The sequence below is a fragment of the Mustela nigripes genome, chromosome 16 (assembly GCF_022355385.1).
Source record: "Mustela nigripes isolate SB6536 chromosome 16, MUSNIG.SB6536, whole genome shotgun sequence".
NCBI lineage: Eukaryota > Metazoa > Chordata > Mammalia > Carnivora > Mustelidae > Mustela > Mustela nigripes.
This window is the reverse complement of record NC_081572.1, coordinates 7,426,929-7,446,104: the sequence shown is the minus strand read 5'-3', so window position 1 is coordinate 7,446,104 and position 19,176 is coordinate 7,426,929. Positions and strand designations below refer to the sequence as shown.

Here is a 19,176-nt window from a genome sequence, read left to right as displayed (position 1 = left end):
GGAGCTTCTGGGAGAGAGGACCTCAGGAGAGGCGGCCTAAGCTTTTGCCTGTTCGCAGCCGACCGGGGAACGGCATAAAAGTCCAGCCAGGTTTGAATTAACTTAAATTATGGCATCATAATACGAAACAAGTTTTTGAGTTAGGCCCCTGTGTGGTAACAGTTTTTTAAAAACACAGCTGAGCAGCATCAGGCAGTGGCGCAGACGGGCTGCGGGGGGGGGTGCCTGCCCGGGAGTTGGGAAGCCGCTCGAGGGGCTGCGCCGGGGGGCTTGTCGCGGGGGCTTCCGGAACTTCCTCGCCTGGCGAGGTGAGGATGCTGCTCTGGGTCAGTTGCGGCCAGTTGTGCTGTGTCCGGTGGTTCACGCCGTGGGTCAGAGATGGGGGGGAGGGAGGAGAGGGAGTTGATCGGACGGCGGGCCAGCCGTGGGGGTGGGGGGAGCTTCCCGGGGCGGCAGGACGAGCCCCCTTCAGCATCCGCGCGGTTCCGGAGTCTCCGGCTGGGGCCGCTGGGGAGGAGGGCCCCGCCCACTCAGCGGGACGCTGCGGCTCCGCTTCCGGAAAAAGTGCGGGAGCCGGGAGGAGGGCGGGCCGGGTACCGCGGCCGCGGCGGGGTAGGGGTTGGGGGAGGGCGTTTGGCAGGAGTCCCACGGGGCCTGCGCGGGGGAGGCGGGCGCGGCCTTAACTGTTTGCTTCCCGGAGCACCGAGGGGACCTGCCCTGCGGATCACGCGGTTAGATTGTATTTGGCCCAGTGCGGCGCCACAGCCATTCGCTGGGTGTGCTAACGAGTCACGTTTCTGATTGTGTCTCGCGCAGGCTGACAATTCAAACCGAGTTTGTTCTGCCGGACTCGGGGACTGCGATCGTGAGGCATGGAGAGCCGGGAGAAACAGCCCCCACATTAGCATCCTTCTGGAGAAGCTCCAGTCAGTAAGTAGTCACCCAGCCACGGTGAGACGTTACCACGTGAGGGTGCAGGATCTTTCCAGTAGGTTTCAGGGTAGTGGAGGAATGTCGAGGCAGACACTTGCAAGAGGTCCCTAGCCCCTTCCAAAGCTATCAGTCCAAGGCCCGTGGCCTGGCTTCAGTTGTGGGTATTTACTTTTGATTATATTGTCAAGGGGGTACCTCCAAAGTGAGAATAATTGAAGCTCTTTGGCTGGAAACAGTTTTGTTTTGCCCGAGTTTGTATAGGATCCTAAATGGATTGGCCAGGATTCTGTGTATCTGTTTTGTGTGAATGGTTTCAGTCTCCGTGTTCAGTGGTCAGAAGGTCTTCACAGCCATAGTCATCTGTGATAATAGCGTTTGCGTGTTTACGTCCAGAAAAGGAATTCATTCAACAACGGTAATGTGCCAGGCTTAGTGCTCAAAGAGGTACAAATGATACATGGTATTGTTTTTTTCCCTGTTTTTATGTGGCATGAATATCACAAAGATTTCATGCTGAATGAATTTGCCGGTTGTCCATTGTACTGCAGACTGTAAATTAAAAATGAGGACTGTGTCCCCACCACGTGTATATATCATTTGTGCACGGTAAACACTTTTACATAAACGTGTATGTGTGTATACATATGTTACCAATACGGTGTTAGAGCTTCGTTTCTCATGCTGAAATGATGGAAGGTCTAACACTTTTTTGTTGTACCGTAGTAGATCTTCCATATACCACTTCGAAAACCATGATTCTAAGCAGCAGCCTTCAGATGGTGGCCCGAGTTTTTACTCTTCGCCATTCTTTCCTTAAGTGATGTGTTTAAGGGATTTTAACAGTTTCTTTACACTCCTGTAGTAACCAGTTGACTTGCTGTAACCTTAAACAACAAACATTTTAATCTGATTGGTATTTTGAAGATTTTATTTATGTAAGGGGGGAGAGAGAGCACAAGCAGGGGGAGGGCCAAAGAGAGAAGCAGACTCCCTGCTAAGCAGGGAGCCCCACATGGGACTGGATCCCAGGATCCTGGGATCATGACCTGAGGTGAAGGCAGATGCTTAACCAACTGAGCCACCCAGGTGCCTCTCTGACCTGTATCTTGTACAACTTTTTCTTCCATTAATTTAACAGTATTTTAGATTTAAGTCTTTTGGCTTTCCTCATCTACTAATTAGGGTTGTGGAAAACCACTTTGGTTGTTTTTTTTTTACCAACAGTTGATTCTTGGAAGACTTTAAGAAATGTAAAATGTCAAACAGAAGTGAAGCCAACAATATTTATTTATCTTAAAAGCAACCATGTTTTCTACTTCTGTAAGGAAAAGAATAAGCCAAAACACATTTTTTAAAACTTCCTTCAAATGAAAGGTACACACCTAAATGAAATGTTAGTAATTTACCAGCTACATGCCCCTCATAATCTCCCATTTGCGTTTTTCAGGAATAGGAGAGCGATACTCATCCAGGATGGAAGTGTGTCCTTACTGTAAAAAGCCATTTAAACGATTAAAATCCCACTTGCCATATTGTAAGATGATAGGACCAATTGTACCTGCTGATCAGAAAGCTTGTCAGTCCAAGCCAGCTCCACACGCTAAAAAAATGAAAGGGCCAATCGCCGACTTAAATAACACTAAAGAGAGAAAGTTGGAGATGGCGAGTAAGAAGAGAAATACCAGCTTGGTGAAGGACAAACCAGAACGGGCAACAAAGTCTCTTCCACTCCTGGCTGTTGGTTTGGAAAGATCAAGTAATACAAAGGCAAATAAAGACGTCCAGAATCAAGGTCAGAGCTCTATCAAAACACTAAAAAATACTGAACCAAAGATAACTTTCCAGGGAGAAGCGAAGGGTCGGTTTCACGCATCAGAGAACACCACTCCTAGGAGAGAACTTGCCAAATATTTGCCTACATCAGGGGAAGGTAGAAGTAACCTTTCAGAAAATGAAACATCTTTACCTCTTGGCCCAGTACAACCTTCTTCATCAAATCAAGATAGAAAACACTCTTCTGCCTTACCCAATGATGTACAGATCACTTCTAATAATTTCAGATTGGACAAAATTGATCCCCTAAGATGGAAGCGTCTAGTAAATTTACCAGATAAACCTCATCACAGTTCTCCCATGAATCTCAGTTATGGGGTCGAAGGAGTAAGAACATCATTGTCAAACAACGAGAGACAGTCTAAGGCCAGGGACCACCTCTCAGAAGTCTCTTCTGACGTTAGAGACTCTGAGACTCAAGAAAAGAACACGGAATCACAATTTTTAAATTTTAAAGTTAGCCCAGTAGGTGACATCCAAGTCAAGGAGAACCAGGGAAAAGGACTCTACCTTGGAACAGAGGCACACGGCAGCAGAGGAAATGCAGAGAAAAGTCTATCTGTAGCAGAAATCCCGGAATGGGCTTCTGTGAACTGTGATGCAAAGAACATCAGTAGTGATGATTCAGCCACAGAGAAGAAAGGTCCACATGAAGATCCCAGTTTAAATTTGTTCACTCCAAGAGAGACGGCCTGCAGTGAGCTGCTTTCTGTGTCACAGCCACATAATCAAAGCCTTGCTTCTCTGGCTGTCAGATTTTTCCAAGAAGAGAAAGCAGGAGCCTCCCGTCCTCACCGAGTCCCTGATGTGGAGGCGTTAACAGAGAGTGGTGAAGGAGCTTCTCTGCAGCCCAGCTCTGGCCGTGGGCCCCCAGTGTCCCACCTGGGCTGCCAGCAAACCTTACATTCAGTCCTGCCTCACGCCTCTTACAGCCCCTTCCATCAGATTGGCATTGCTGATAGGAAGACCCTTTCAAGCTCCCTGGGCCTGGAGTGGTTTCCAGAGCTCTATCCTGGTTATCTTGGACTAGGAGTATTGCCAGGGAAGCCCCAGTATTGGAATGCAGTGGCCCAAAAGCCTCAGCTCACCAGTCCCCAGGGGGAGAGACTCTCAAAAGGTAAACGTGTGCAATTTCACGGGCCATCCAGCCCATCCATACAGCTCTGTGCCTTTTGAATTAATAAGGTTCAGAATACTCCTGTTTTTGCTCATTTGACTTTTTTATCTAGGCACTCCAGTGTACCAGACTTAGAGTTGTTCTGAAAACATCAATTCTTGCTGCAGAATTAGTACCAGTGGTTTACCATTCTCCCTTACCCTCCACGCAGAGTTGAAGGTCGGACTAGGCCAGGTCAGCCAGTGACATTGATCACTTGCATTTCCGCTGCAGGAGGGGGCGGGGGCGTGGCCGGAGGATGTTGGGCAGCTGTTAGGCTGTCTTGAGAGATCCAATAAAGAGTCGTGGAAAGAGATGGACAGGCTGTGAGGCCATCTCCTTAGAAGCCCTCCGGAAGCTCCTTGCCAGGGCCTAGAATGGGTCAAGTCAGGAATTCCCTGGAATTTCAGGGAATCTTCCATTTCTCCTGCACAACTTGACCTTCAGTTATTGGACTATCTCTAATTAACGGTACATAAAGTTTCTTCATTTTCCTCACCAGGAAGCTTTAGAATTTTCTCTTTTAAGGTTTTCTAGAAACACATTAGTTTAATGTAGCATTTAGATCTTGTGTGTGTGTGTGTGTGTGTGTGTAGCATTTACTAATACTTTTAGCTTCAACAGGAGACCTGTAGCAACTCAATAGCTTTGCACCTGAAAAACTTGTAACGTCTCTTCTTAAAAGAGACATATTTTCTCTCTCTGGTATATTTTATAAATTATTATATATTCACTAAACCCCAAGTCATCTGGTTTGACAACAAGCATTTTTTTCTGGTATGGTAATTAATTTTTTCTAAAGCTTTCAAAACAGAAGTGTAGTGACTGGACAATGTTGCTAGCTACAGGTACATCATCGACTGCTTTAGTGGTTACTGGTTTTCCTACAAACAGACCTAACCTCTAGGCCCTCTTTAAAGACTTGGAGTCTGTCTCAAGGTCAGAGTTGGGGCCCGCAGCCCTTTCCCCATGCTGACCTAGAATTACCATTAACATCTGTGTTGCTTTGTTTTCAGAGTGCTTCCATCCATTTTCTTATTTCAGCGTCACCGCACTGAGAGGTGGGCAGTGATTTTTCTGTGTTTGGCAGATGAAGAAACAGGCAGAGAGGAGAAGTGATTGGTTCAAGGTCATGTTGCCAGTAGATGGTAAAGCAGCAGGTAGAACAGACTCTTCTTGTTCTTTCCACTAAACCGCCTTGCAGAAAGTGCACCCTAACTAGAAACACAGGTGGTTGTCAGATCTGTTTCTCTGTGGTTTGCAGTGGCCCGTGCGAATCTCTCTGGCAAGCGGGACTTACTTATTTCCTGTACTACCTTTGATAGTGCTGAGGAGTGTCTCCGATACAGGCACTTTTCATTTCAGAGGGAAAAGGGAGGGGACTCATGTTGGTCGGGGGATGACTGTATCAGACACCGCTTGGTATGTTGCATTATTACCTCGTTCAGCCCTCATGACGACTCAGATGACTGTCGCTGAAGGCCCTGTCCCACTTTCTTTATCGGTGAGGAATCTGAGCCCCAGAAGTGTCAAGTGACATGCCCATGTTCATACAGTGAGTGGCGGTCAAAGAGAGAATCCGAAGTAGGCTCCATGCTGAAATCAAGAGTCAGACGCTTAACCCACTGAGCTGCCCAGGCACCTAGGCTCTAAGTGCTTCTATTCTCTTTCATTGGTCACGGTCTGCAGTACTGGGCATAGCTCAGCAGACTGATCGTTCTGAGGACACCACAGAGTTGGTGTTAGGATCCGTAATCAAAGGATTACGGATCGCCTCTGTGTAAGAGACAGCCCTGACTGGTCAGTTTGATTCTCGATACTAGGCGCAAAATAAAGCTTTGCTTGACCTTTGCTTTGTATCGGTCTCACTCCTTTGATTACGGACCCTAACATCCGGGTTCAGTAAGTTGGGAACGAGAATTAGGCTTATAGAACTCGGCGGCATTAAGGGCGTCTTGTGAGGTTTAATGAGAAGGATTTTCACTGACTTACTACCCAAAAAAGTAGTTCTCCCAGCATTAGCCAAAGTAGATTTTAGAAGTTCAGGATTTAAATCCCTGGAGACTCCACAAATACAAGGGTCTTAAGAGCCCTCAGCAATAGAATCGGCTTCCTTTTTTCAAAGGAAAGCTTGGTGCGTGCTTAGCCGGGGGTGCTTGGCTGAGCCAGGGCTGAATTCAGGTGCCTGGGCTCTCAGGACTCCAGCTGAAGAGATCTAGGTCCTTGGGTCCCGCACTTGGACGACTGACAGTTGGACCTCATCCCTAGAGACTGATCCTGGAATAAAGTCTAAGAATCCTGTTTTCAAACGGTGTTTCTGCAGAGCAGCCAAGCTTTAAAGTACCTTTGGTATTGGGAGGCTGCCAGAGCAGGGAGCCCCAGACCCAGCACAGGGGATGGGGTGTGGACAGATGGGGGGAGGGGAGGGGGTGGTTTGGAAAAAACACCGTTCATTGAACTACAGAACGCAAAACTTGGCTGGTGGGGATAGCAGAAGGTAAAATGAGGAAACCTGGGGCGCCTGGGTAGCTCAGTCGGTTAAGCGTCTGCCTTCAGCTCTGGTCATGATCCCAGGGTCCTGGGATCGAGCCCTGCATCGGGTTTCTTACTCCATGGAGAGCCTGCTTCCCCCTTTCCCTCTGCCTGCTGCACCTCCTGCTTGTGTTTTCTAATGAATAAATAAAATGTTTTTAAAAAAAAGAATGAGGAAACCTTACAGGATCATGGGTTTGAGGGTTTTTTGATTTTTGTTGTTTTTAAGATTTATTTTAGAGAGAGAGTCTCAAGCTGAGTGCAGAGCCCCCTGCAGAGCTTGATCCCACAACCCTAAGATCACAACCTGAGCCAAAACCGAGACTCTGACGCTTAACTGACTGCGCCACCCAGGTGCCCTGGGTCATGGGTTTTTAAAGGCCATTCTCTCATCATCCAGTAGCATTGCCCTGGTGAGATATTTGAGATGGGGCATATGTGGGGAAGCAGCTGAGCAGGACAGTAGCACAAGCCAGGATGAGGTCAGCTGGTAGCCAGAGGAGGCCATGAGAGGGGAGGTTTTACCATAGCCAGATAGGCATGAGAGGTGAGGCAGTCACATTTCTGGAGTTCCAGCCAGGCCGGAGGGGTGATAGGAAGTGTTAGAGGTACACAAGGTAGGGACGGCTCCAGCATTTCTATGAGAGAGCGGAGCTATTGTTGCTAGGTTTGGGACGTAAGGATGTCAGCACTGGCAGGTCGAGGACAACATCTAGAGGAGATGGCCATGGGTGTTAGCAGTTCCTGGGCCCACAACCCAGCTAAAAGGGATGGAGATCAGAGCTCAGGGTCCCTGAGTAGTGGGAAGGATGACACTGGAGACAGTCTAACGGGACTCCTGTGGGTTCTGCGCTGTCCCCTCCTGGGCCCTGGGCTTTTTTATACCCACTGTGAACGCTTAATGAAGGCTTCTGGTTGGAGAAGGAACAGTCGGGGGGCCACCCCTGTTCTAACACGGCAGGGAAGTGGTTCTACAATTGGCATCAACACGAAAGTGTCTCTTCACATCTTTTCCAAGAATGGGTCATGTCATCCTTTATTTTAAGGATTTTTAGTCTTCACCTTGCAAAATAATTCTTTCGGTGTAACTTCTTGGAAGTCAGTATGGCTTTTCTCCTTGTTCCTTAACATAACAAGTATTTGGATAGCATTTTTACATCCGTAGCAACTTTTACCTCATCTACTAAACTTGTCGTAAATATCTGCTTCATTTATCCTTTATCCTGATGAACCCCACCAAGACCAGAGGACCAGCAACAGTAGAGATAACCTGCCTGTCATTAAACAGAAAAACGGGTGCTGGAAAGCCGTAAATAGATAGCCTTACAGCCTGCTTTCTGGTTCTGCATTTTTGGTTGAACAGAAGTGAGAAACGGCTGGTCAGTAATAGCAGTGGGCGAATAGGGCACACGTGTTGATTCTAGTACATTGAGTGACGAGGAGCAGTAGGCCCTGTAATAGTGGAAAGTTCTGCTCAGATGTTTGGCAGCCGGTGGGAAATGTAGACCGTTCATTGCCCAGAGCACGTGTACTGGACCGGCTGCGCAGTCCGCTCATCAGATCAAAAACGTCTGCGGGTCCTGATCCCAGGGGCTGCAGCCTGGCCCTGGGAGGCGCGGGCACGGAGTGTCGGGAAAGAGCCTGAATCCTGGTGAACAATCACAGTGCCTTCTGTTTGGAACCGTAGTTCCTTTGTGGGAGAGAAGCTCGACCGCTCTCAGGAGTTTGGAGCCCCCGACCAGACTTGCATCCTCCAACTTGTCTCTGATGTGGCTCTTGGGAGCTGTCCAGAAAGGTGAGCTGGAGTCACAGTCTGCTGGGTTGTGTTGCTGGTTCCAGGCATTTGGATAAGTTTCTCTTACTGTAGCCATGGCTGGTACAACACGGCGAAGGGAAACCGATAAAGAGACGAGTGCGTAGGCTTCCTTCTCTCCTCTTGGTCGGTTTCTGCCCCAGCAGCGGACGTAATGGAGAGCAGCACACCTGGCAGAGTAGCAGCTGCCACTTACAGATTAGAGCTGGTTTCTGTACTGCCCCGCCCACCCCGTCACCTACCCTCCTCTCTCCCTTGCCCACCTCAATCGTCCCAGAGCCAGGAGGACCCTGCGCCTCGAGTGAACCAATCGTAGTAATCTCCACTCAAGATTTCGACCAAACTCTCAAAGCAGCAGTAACTAAATATTAAAATTGAAGGTCTTCCGGATTTGAGCCTTTTCATCTGTTTAAAAAATTACCCCTGGCCAGGGGGATATGTAAATGCTGCGCATTACAAGCCCCACATCCATGCTGACCGGGAGAACTTGAGTCACTGGCATGTTGCTGCCCCTGGTTGCCGTTCACTGTAGCAACCGACGTGTTTCTTTTTAAATAGGCTGGGTCAGGTGCAGCACCACGGTGAGAAGCGGCGTCGGGGGCCTCACCATGCTCTTTACTGGCTACTTTGTCCTGTGGTGCGGCTGGAGCTTCAGGCATCTGAGTAAGCTTTTTTGATATTTTTAACCAAAATCACAGGTCACGTCCCATTGCGGGACCTCCGGGGGGCTGGGAGCGGGGAGTCTGTGAATTGCTTTTTAATGATGGTGCTGCTTTATCTGACATACCCTCGTGAGTGAGCCGCTCCCTGCGGCTCTGGGTTTTTTTTTTTTTTATTAAAGGTTATGGTTACAATGAACTTTGTAAGATTTGACTAGAATTGACGTAATTGCACCTGCGCTCTAGGGATGTGAGGTCCCTAGAGATCGGGTGGTCCGCTCTCTCCTCTGAAAGTCGTTTGCCTGCCAGATCAGCACCCTTCTCCATTCCTGCCTTAGAACTTCTTTTTATCGTTGAAACTGAACAGCTCTGTCCTCCCAAGAGCGGGGGAGAAACAATACAGCTCTCACTCGTGTCTGAGGGTCACGGATATCTTAAACATTACTTTCACCATGTAAAACAAAACCATCCTAGTTGGGACTTCCAGCTTGCATCAGGTCTTACCAGGAGGAAGAATGTCTGAACTTCATTTCTCTTTTAGTCCCAAGATGACTTACCTCATTTTTTTAAATTCCTGCTTTATAAAAATATGTTTTTATAGTTAAAGTTTGTAAAGTTTATAAAGTTTACAAAGTTTATAGTTACAGTTTAAAAGATGAAGCATATAAAAGAATATCCAAAAAAGCCCAGTATTTTTCCACGATTAAAAAAAGCCCAGATACTTTCTGAAAACTTTTGGTGTAAAGGTACAAGACAACCATTAATGACAGTGTAATTCTCAAATGCTTAATAGGACTTGGGGTGCCTGCTGGCTCCGTTGGTAGACCATGTGACTCTTGATCCCAAGGTCGTGAGTTCAAGTGCCACTTTGGGCGTGGAGCCTACTTTTAAAAAAGGAGGGGGGAGACTTGACTCTAATTGGATTTTTTGATTGATTGGGTGTCTAGTAAGTGGGAGAGCAGATCAAGCAGCAGGAACAGGACTGCGGTATATTCCTGCACACCGCTGGTGGGGCGCTGGTAGATGTGTGGTCCGCCAGTCCGTTGATTAGGAAGAGGAGTTCCTTTCTCATCAGCTCTGTGTACATGAAGACTCCAAGACACCTCACTTATACTTCTTTCTCAGGGACAAGCCCCCCCTTAAAGGCTTACCTGTCTGAAAGGGCTCAGGTGGTTGAGGCTCAGGTTTGTTTTTCACATCTTTGAAGAAAGTGAAGCAGAAATTTCTGATTGCCCCTAAGGCTTTATTTCTGAATCTGTAAAACAAAAGGGGAACGGAATGATCTGCACACGCAGGAGACAGAAACGGTCTTTAGAAGTGGCCTCTTGGCAGGGGGCCTGGGCGGCTCAGTGGGTTAAAGCTTCTGCCTTCAGCTCAGGTCAGGATCTCAGGGTCCTGGGATCAAGTCCCGCATCAGGCTCTCTGCTCAGCCGGGAGTCTGCTTCCCCCTTTCTCTCTGCCTGCCTCTCTGCCTACTTGTGATCTCTCTCTGTCAAATAAATAAATAAAATCTTTTTTTAAAAAAAGAAAAAGAAGTGGCCTCTTGGGTCCTTACACTTCTCTCTATTTATCCAAAGAGCTGCAGCGCTGGCGGAAGTGGTAACCAGGACACAGGATGGAAGCCTGGAGCCTGCAGGGGGCATACGCTGGGACACCAGCAGTGAACATTTAACCATTGAAGATGGTTTGGGGGAGAGGGAGTAAAAAGAATAAAATTATTGGAATCTAAAATGGTTACAGAGGAAGTCCGTTTTTTGACTGTGGACTGGCCTGGTTCTGGGTGTACATTTTCCAGTAGTCTGAGTTGTTGAGGTCAGCGGATACCCGCCGCCTGAGGTCAAGCCCAACTGCGAGTGATGGAATACACTTCAAAGCTCCCGCTTCCACGAGTACTGTGAGTCTGGTTTGTGAGGCCAGATTTACTACTCGTACATGCAGATATCCCCACAAGTTCATTTGCACAGCCTGCCCCAATCCTGCGTGCAACGTGGCGGAGGCAAAGCTCCATCCCACAAGACCAGAGATTCTGTTCCAAACTGGAAATGCAGACACGGGAGCCTGAGCTGCCAGAAGCCAGCGTCCTGCAGACGCGAGGCACAAGTAACTGCTCTTCACAAAGCTGAGAAAAAGAAGTTGGGAATGCTCATAGCTTGAGGAGCCATGTTAAACAGCCTCCTGGATTTTGTCTCCCAGAACGATGCTCGGTACCTTCCACGGGCCTGGCGGGAGCTCTTGGGTGAGCAACAGTGCTTAGGTTTTGCTTCTGGTTCAGCAGCGGGCAGAGAATCCACACAAACAGTCCCCACCCGCCTTCCCGTCCCTCCTGAGGAGTTGTTTCTGGGATGGCCAGGCTTCACTCCACCTGTGAGAAGACTCACAAGGAGGGGCCCGTTCTGGAAGGCCAGAAATCCTCAAGGGCCCCCCCATTGCCCTGGCTGCGCCCTTGTGCTCTGTAGGGTGGGTTACCCCGGCGTCAGCTACTGGAGTTTAGGCCCGAGTGGGAATATCTGAGATGCTGAATGGACTGGGGAAAGTACTTTTGCCTAATACACATTCAAGTATTTAGTTCTTAAAGATAATCGTGTTGTTAGCAATGGGGTGTGTTGCTCCTATGGGAAACCGTGTCTGCTGCCACTGTTCCTGATTTACAGATGATCCTGATTGGCCTGCTTCCTGTGCTCCTCTGTGGGATCACCACCACCTTTCAGAAAGAGCACATTCTTAAATGTATGTATTTTTACTTCCCCTCTATTATTGGCCTCTGCTAGACCATCGTCTTTGAGTTGGGTGGGCGTGGCCCCGGGCATGTTGTCTTACTTCTTGAAGTCTCTCAGGACGAAACCTCAGTGGCGTCATCTAACCTTGAACCAAGCAAGAAAGACCCCACCACAATTCACACAAAAGCCTGGCTGCCGTGTGAGTGCCTACTCCGCAATCAAAGTCAAGTGCTGTGCCAAGTTCTTGACCTGCACGCTCTCGGTCTAGCCTACCGACCACCCGGTGAGGCGGGTGCCAGGTTCGTGTTTAAGCATGAGGAAGCGGAGGCCTGACGTGAGGCAGTTTGCCTCCACGACTGCCTGGTGTTGGTCTCAGCAGCCCTGGGGGAGGACGGCCCCGTCCACTTTCCCTCCAGCTCCGGGCAGGCCGGGCCGCCGTCTCCATCTGCCAAAGGGGGTGCTGGCACACCTGCTCCGACCACACCTACCGTTTTCTCCCTTTCCCGAAAAGGCTTGGCTTAGCCTCCCTGCACTTCTCCCTACAGATTAAATCACAATGGCCTTTGACTTAGTGTGGCCTTAAATGGTGCACATCACTCCCTCCCCTCCCAGAGACAAGCCTTGTTTGCACCATCACCCTGTCTGTAACCCCTCGCCTAAAGCACGCACAGAATAGAGCCTTAAACTGAAGGAAGCCACGCAGGGAGGCAGCTGTCATGCTGAAGAAAACCATTGGGTTTAATCAGTTCCCAGCAGCAGGAGAGGCCGTGTGCACAGCACTGCCGTGAATGGCTTGAGCTTGGCTGTGGTGCAAGAGCCACGCGGAGCAGGACCCGTGCATGTCCCACAAACCCGAGCTCTGGGTGTACTTCCATCCTGCTCCCCCATTTTGTGACCCCTACCACAGTCCCATCTGCCTCCAGTCCTGGTGTATTTCTACCAGCGGGCTCCCTTACAGGATTAGAGGAAATAAGCCCCCGTGCACCAGGCCACTACTTCCGCATCTCCAGCCCCATGGGGGCCAACACGAGGGCGCGCTGGGCATGGGGACCAGAGGATCCCACAGAGTGGCCGTTGGGTTTCTTCGCTGGATGGTCGTCAGTTAGCCCACCGACCTGGGGTTACTTTTTGATAACTCCTACCTGTTGGAGTCTTACTGCTCTGGCTGGCATAACGGCCCATGTTACGACACTAAAAGAAAAAGATGACCGATGTCACTTTTTGTAAATTCGGATCCCAGGAGAAATGCCCTAACCCGTCTAGGGAACCCTGAGAGCTAGTTCGCTGTCATTGTAAGGAGTTTGATGGATTCTCTCTTAAATGAAGCTCCATCTCAGGCCTGAAAGACCTTGAGACCTTCAAACCAGCATCGCTATCCCAGAGAACAGGGATCCAGATGTTCAAAGTCCCCAACATCAAATGTACTCTAAGAAAGGCAAGAAGAGCTCTGTGCCCTTCCCTGTCCCTTCTGGAGCTTTCAGTACAGAGGAGTCAGGAGCACGGGACAGTGTGGGTGTTATCTCATGAAGTTAGGTTTCTTCCCGATAAGCCAGAAAATAGCAAAATCAACAAAATCAGAAAAACAACGTGCTACGTTCCTTCCCGTACCAAATCCTGCACACACACCCCCAATTCTTGAGGACATTAGGTGTGAACTCCGAATTCATAGGCAGTGAAGGAGGAGGTGAGAGCTATTTAATTTACTAGATTTTAATAAGGAAAGAAATTCTTGTCTGGCTGGAGATGGAAGTCAGTTGAGGTCGTGGCGACTTAGCAGAAACATTGGGGTTACCGGTGGCCCCCCACACCCCCATTCATCACTCCTGCCCCCGTGTGTTGTTTTTACCTGACCAACTGTAGCCACCCCACCCCACCCCCCTACCCCCGCCTTCAGCGGGGCTATGGCCTGGTCTGTCTGCGGCCACTCACCGTGTAGCACGGGCTCTGCTCCCGTGCCCTGAGCCCCAAGCGGCAGGAGAGCAGGGGCTCCTGGGGCTGCCTCTGAGGGTGGAGAAGCCGGCACTCCGTGGTCGTGGAAGGGGGCTTGCGACGCTCCCAGGCGGAAGCAGGAGGTGCTGAACGCCGTGGCCCGTGGACTAGCTACAGGTAAGGTCAGGAGAAAACACTGTAGACATCCACTCTGCGTAGACATGGTGGCTTTAGACCAGGGACAGAGGCTCTGGCCAGCTCTTTCAGCAGAAACCAGGTTTCAAGACGCCTTTGGTGACAACTGTAATTTTCAAAACATGCCTCCTGCTGACGATGACACATGGGCTTGGGAACTGGCCAACAGTCACGGATGGAGGCGGCTTCCCACCTTCCAGCCGAGATCCCACTCAGGGGCAGCAGGGGGCGCCCTCGCGAGCCGGCGCCCGCCTTTCCTGGGGCTGAGGGACCGGATGCGGGGCCCTGAGGAACAGAGAGAGCAGAGCCCTGTTCCCACGCCTGCTTTGACCTCTGCCAGAGTCATCCAGGCCAGGGGTCAGCCCAGGCTTTCTGTAGAAGACCAGATAGAAAGCGGTTTGGCTCTACAGGCCACGCGGGCTCGGTTGCAGCGGCTCAGCCCTGCCGCATAGGCCTGAGACCGGCTCTGGAGGATACGGAAGCCATGAGTTGACCCTGATCCAGGAAAACTTCGAGAACAGACATTTTCATTCTCCCACGTTAACAGTATTTATTCTTTGGTTTGCCTTTTTTCCTACGCGCTTTTAAAAACATCATTCTCAGGTGCCAGGCTGTGCAAAGACAGGCAGGGGCCAGATTTGGATTAGTTCCCTGACCCCTGATGTGCAGAGGTGCTCATCGGTGCTTGGCAGCAATAAGAAGACTATATGTTTCCCTAGGGACTGGGCACGATCAGGACAGCCCGGATCCTGAACGACATCTTTAGACCACAAATCCGGACCTGGGCCCCTCATACATAGGGGCGCCTGGGTGGCTCAGTGGGTTAAGCCTCTGCCTTTGGCTCAGGTCATGATCTCAGGGTCCTGGGATCGAGCCCCACATCGGGCTCTCTGCTCAGCAGGGAGGCTGCTTCCCCCTCTTTCTCTGCCTACCTGTGACCTCTCTCTGTCAAACAAATGAATAAAATCTAAAGACAAAACAAAACAAAACAAAAAAAAAAAACCCTCAAACACTGGGCACCTGATTGGCTCAGTTGGAAGAACATGCAACTCTTAGCCTTTGGGTCATGAATTCAAACCCTATGTCGGGCATAGAGATCAGACACACACACACACACACACATACACACTCCAGCTAAGGATAAGGAAAGCCTCAGGGGCCCATAAGCTGAGCATCCTGAAGCAGAGGTTACAAGGATTGGAGGGGGTTGGGGTGTTGGCGTGTGCCTTTCCCGGGGTGGGTACTTGGAGCAGATCATGAGAGAGTGAAGGCAGCTGGGCATAGGGCGGTACCAGAGAGAGAGAGAGAGAGAGAGAGAGACTGCTTCCCAGGGAGCATGCCCAGTAAAGAGAACCAGACACACCTGCCCCCTTCCTGCCTGCACTCACCTTCGTGTAGCTCGAGTTGAATGAAAGATTCATCTTGGGACTGAGGGAATTAGAGAGAGAGATGATTACCGCCTGGCTCCAGCCCCCACGCCCGCCCCCAGCTCATTAGCATGCTCGGTGTCAGCCTGCTGCAGATTTCCCATTTCTGAACCCGGTGGGGAAGGAGCCCAGACCCCAGCCAGGGGATGAGGGAGAACTGCAGAGGCGTGGGGTGGGTGTTAAGGGTTTCTACTCATTTCTAGAACAGTTTGTGAAGCACTAGATGTCCATGCCCAGCTCGAAGACGCATTATCTGCCTGGGGTAGCGTTCAGTGCAGCCCCAAGTGGGGGAGGGGGGGTGGTTGTGCAGGGTAAGGCAGCAAGGAAAACACTGGGCGGATGCTCACCAGATACTTCATTTCCCACCTTGGGCCCGTGAAGGTAGAGAAGGTTCCAGATCTAGAAGCCAGAGAAGGGCAGTGCTAGGTGGGAGTTGCTGATCCAGGGGTCATACTCACTGTGCAAATTGGCAGTGGGGGCCCTTGGGGCAGAAGCCCACTAAGTAGTTAACACACATTGTCTTAGGGACATGGCGGTGTTTACAGAGGGGACCTGCTGGGCAAAGAACAGCCAGAAAGACACATGACAAAGCTCACCAGGAGGGTCAGGCTCTCCACTTCACCGGGTGTATAAATCTCTCCCTTCCAGATTGCCCAAAGCACCTGCTTCCTAACCATGTGACTGAGAGGGGAGAGGCGACCTTGGAATATGTTGGGGTAGGTCCTGAACAAGGGGGCCGGAAGCGTTCCTAACACACTGCGTTTGGGCAGAATGATAGGATTGTAGATAGTCACATGCCATCTTGACTTAGCTCCAGAAGGTACAACTGAGCAAAGGCTCACCCCACAGCTTACTTTTCCTCCCCTAGAATCCCCCCAAACCAGCTCAGCTGAGGCCTCAGAGCAATGCGCCTGGAGGCAAAGGAAAACAAAGCATGTGGACCTCAGGGCACAGGGACTAGGATGGGGGGAACCTGCCTCTTAATGGGGTAGGCAGAGCAAGCTTCAGCGGCAGCACATGGGTGGGGGGGCGGTGGGAAAAGAGGAGACTGTAGATGAACAGTCTCCTGGGGGTCCGCCCCTAGGAGGGAGGGGTTTCCCCTTTCCATAAATGAGGAGAGTTTGGCAATTCACTCAAGGTCACACAGCTGATGCATTATTAGAACCCCGGCAAGCCTGCTGCAAGAAGCTGCTCCCATCACTGGCTGAACCTTACAGGGAAGCCTGGGGAGGATGATGGGAGGATCTTCTGTTGGGAAGGCCCCCCGGGCCTCATCCAGAATATGCCTCCTTCCCCTGCCAGGGACCGCCCCTCTCCCAGCTTGATCTCCTATTGTTCCCTTTCTATCGGGGCCTCACCATCCTTGCAGAAACCTTGGTCATACCAAGGACAGTCCCGGGTCTGGAAAGCTGGCTTCACGTGGAGAAAGGAACATTCCTTCTTGTTGCAATCACCTGAAAAGTCCAGCATTCTTTAAAAGCAGGCTCATCTTTAGTGCTCTTTCCATCCTCCCCAGACTGGACGGACCTTGCCCCTTGCACAGAAGCCACTTGCCTGCTGTCTGCCACCAGCCACAGAGAGGTTTTTCTGATCCTTCCAACAATCTAAGGAGGATGGATCCCAGTACTATGTGCCCAGCAGGACTGGGGTAGGAATAAGCACACCTAGCAGTGTTGAGGCAGGGCCAGAGATCTTGAAGGAGGGGCTGGAACTGAAGGCATTTGGAGGCTACCAGAGAGGAAGGAACGAGAGGAGAGGTGGGGAGGGGAGACCCAGAGTAAGCAGCTAACCATCCAAGAAGACACATCGTGGAAACAATCTGATTAAACCCTCTTGCCTTCATCGCTAGGAGACCCACGGTGCTTCCAGAACCAGGGCACAGTCCTTTTTGGTGGAAATGCCAAGAAGAGCAGAGTCGTGCCTCCAGGGGGGCACTGGGATGATGCCAGACGCAACACAGAGGGACACCTGTAGTTTCACGACATCTGCACTGTCATTGGTCTGTAGAGGGACCAGGACTCAGGTTCCCTAAAAGGAACCAGCCCTGTCGGACAGACCACTTGAGAGTTGCGGGAAGAACCCTCTTAGGTTTCTCTTAGGGGCCAGGAACTTGGAAGGAGCCTTGGGGAAGCTTCGGCTCATTTTTCACTTCATTTGAGTAGAGAAGCGGTAAAGGCTTCCAATCTCATCCTCCCTAACAATCTACAACGTGGTGCTTCTCAGAACCAAAAGGAACTTCACGATGTTCACACCATTGGCTTTCACCTGGAGAAGAGGGCCACGGATGCCACAGAGCTTTAAACCACCATCCTTCCAGGTCCTGCCGTCTCACGAATGAGGACACCAGGGCTCGGACAGGGGAAATGCCGTGGCCACGATCACCAGCCTTGCTTGCACTGACGATGGGTTTCCGTGCTGGTCGTCTGTGTGCAGCCCTTGGCAGAGCGCAGACTCCTGGCTCCGGCCTCCAGAGGAATGGAAGTGACATACCCCCTCCTCGCCCCCCTCCAGGGCTGGTGAGCATTTGACAGGTCAGGCGGTGGGAAATCACCCGCACAGGGCTCCCTTTCTGCCCCTGCCTGGATGCACGTCTCCGCGCACCCCTGACGGCCAGCAGGTGGCACCCAGACCCCACCCTCCACGCTGCCTTCCCCAGCCCGCGGCTGTGCCCAAAGACCCTGGCCCCTTTCATCCTGTGCTCCTGAGAGCTAGAGCTCTAAGGCTCTAAACAAATCAACTTCCTTGCAGGAAGAAGCAGAATCCCTTTGAGGGGCTATTAGAGATACTCATTTACTCTAAGAGCAGAAACAGAGGTTACAAACGACCGTCAATGATTTACAAGGATGCCCCTCACCGTGAGAGGTATTGGGGGGCAGAAGGGAACCTGGTCCCATCCCTGTGCCCGTCCCCAGCACAGCATCCAAGTCCCAAAAGAAAACAGAACCAAGTTTTCCTGAAGGAATGAATAAATGGCATTTTTTAAATGAAAGAGGTTTAGGCGGTGACCAAGGGGAGCGGGGCTCCAGGTAAACTTTGTCCTTCCTTTCAAAGAACACACGTGGGCAGCTGAACCCCAGCTCTGAGCGCACGGGCCATGGACTTCTGGCCTGGGAGGGGCTCTTCGAGGATGCTTTGCCTTCTTCCCACATACCCGAGACTCCCCCTACAACGCTGGGGGGAGGGGGGGACCCGCTGGCACTAATGAGGGACAGCGACCCCTGCAGCTGTCTCAGTCAGAGAGGTCTCTGGAGACTGGGCCAGCTCTCCCCTCCCCGGTCACTCTTTTGGAACACAGTCTGAAAAGCGCTAGGCTACATAATCCTTAGGGCTCCTTCCAGCTCCGGAAAGAACAGAGCGGTAGAATGGTATTGGGAAGATATTTTATGAGATCTAAAACACATTCACAGACCCTTCTTAAGGGAGAGAACACGTGGCTGTGGCTCCCCGCTCTGCAGCCCCGTGGATGACAAAAGGTGGTCCTGAGGCCAGACCTGACCACACAAGATAAGTGGAGAGGTTAGGGGGTCTGAGCCTCACGACTGTCTGCTTAGTTACCTCGCACTGCCCCTAAGAGATGCTCGTTTTCTACTTACGGAAACGATGTCAAGTTTCCTTCTAAAATAAGACTTAATAAGTAAGACAGTGGAGAGAGCAGACAATGATACTGGCCAGCAGAACAGGTGCTCTGTGTGTTGGACAAGCACTGGGAAAGTGGCTTCCAAATGCTTGTTTGGGGCTCCCTGGCCCAGACCCACCCCGGGACAGAGAGATCGCCCTTTCAAGACTTGTTTCCGGACATTCAGTCCGGGTATGTGATTAGCCAGGACTGTCCGGGGAACTATTCAGCCCCTGATTCCAGCCACACCCTCCCCTTCCCTCAGAGGGACCCGTGTGTGCCTTCGGGGCAGCAAAACAGGGACCCCCTGGGGTGCCTGGGTGGCTCAGTGGCTTAAAGCCTCTGCCTTCGGCTCAGGTCATGATC

The 19,176-nt window shown here is 50.9% G+C and overlaps 2 protein-coding genes across 6 annotated transcripts in view; one reads left to right on the top strand and one right to left on the bottom strand.

Moving 5' to 3' along the window:
* The first annotated feature begins 12 nt into the window (after nucleotides 1-12).
* C16H17orf80 (chromosome 16 C17orf80 homolog) lies at nucleotides 13-10,663 on the top strand. Of its 4 annotated transcripts, none has more exons than XM_059380743.1 (6): nucleotides 13-90; nucleotides 817-930; nucleotides 2,381-3,883; nucleotides 8,142-8,249; nucleotides 8,826-8,930; nucleotides 10,504-10,663. In XM_059380743.1, exons 3-6 carry the CDS (start codon nucleotides 2,407-2,409, stop codon nucleotides 10,527-10,529), a joined length of 1,716 nt encoding a protein of 571 aa, XP_059236726.1. In that variant the 5' UTR covers nucleotides 13-90; nucleotides 817-930; nucleotides 2,381-2,406; the 3' UTR covers nucleotides 10,530-10,663. The 4 variants fall into 4 exon arrangements, with proteins under 4 accessions (XP_059236726.1, XP_059236724.1, XP_059236725.1 ...); XM_059380741.1 differs by lacking the exon at nucleotides 13-90 and adding an exon at nucleotides 200-308; XM_059380742.1 differs by lacking the exon at nucleotides 13-90 and adding an exon at nucleotides 222-326.
* Nucleotides 10,664-11,948: 1,285 nt separating this feature from the next.
* Nucleotides 11,949-19,176, bottom strand: part of CPSF4L (cleavage and polyadenylation specific factor 4 like) — a 10,367-nt gene continuing 3,139 nt past the window's right edge. The window contains exons 2-6 of one of the 2 annotated variants that reach the window (XR_009400498.1): nucleotides 16,553-16,648; nucleotides 15,542-15,593; nucleotides 15,156-15,195; nucleotides 13,573-13,743; nucleotides 11,949-12,834 (exon numbers count right to left, since the gene is read on the bottom strand). Coding sequence is in view for 1 of the 2 variants with exons in the window: in XM_059380753.1 (XP_059236736.1) it covers nucleotides 15,649-15,746; nucleotides 16,553-16,648 (194 nt within the window). In the remaining variant the exon portion in view is untranslated. Of the gene's footprint in view, nucleotides 12,835-13,572; nucleotides 13,744-15,155; nucleotides 15,196-15,541; nucleotides 15,594-15,642; nucleotides 15,747-16,552; nucleotides 16,649-19,176 lie in introns of those variants that run through there. The other variant, XM_059380753.1, reaches the window with a different exon arrangement.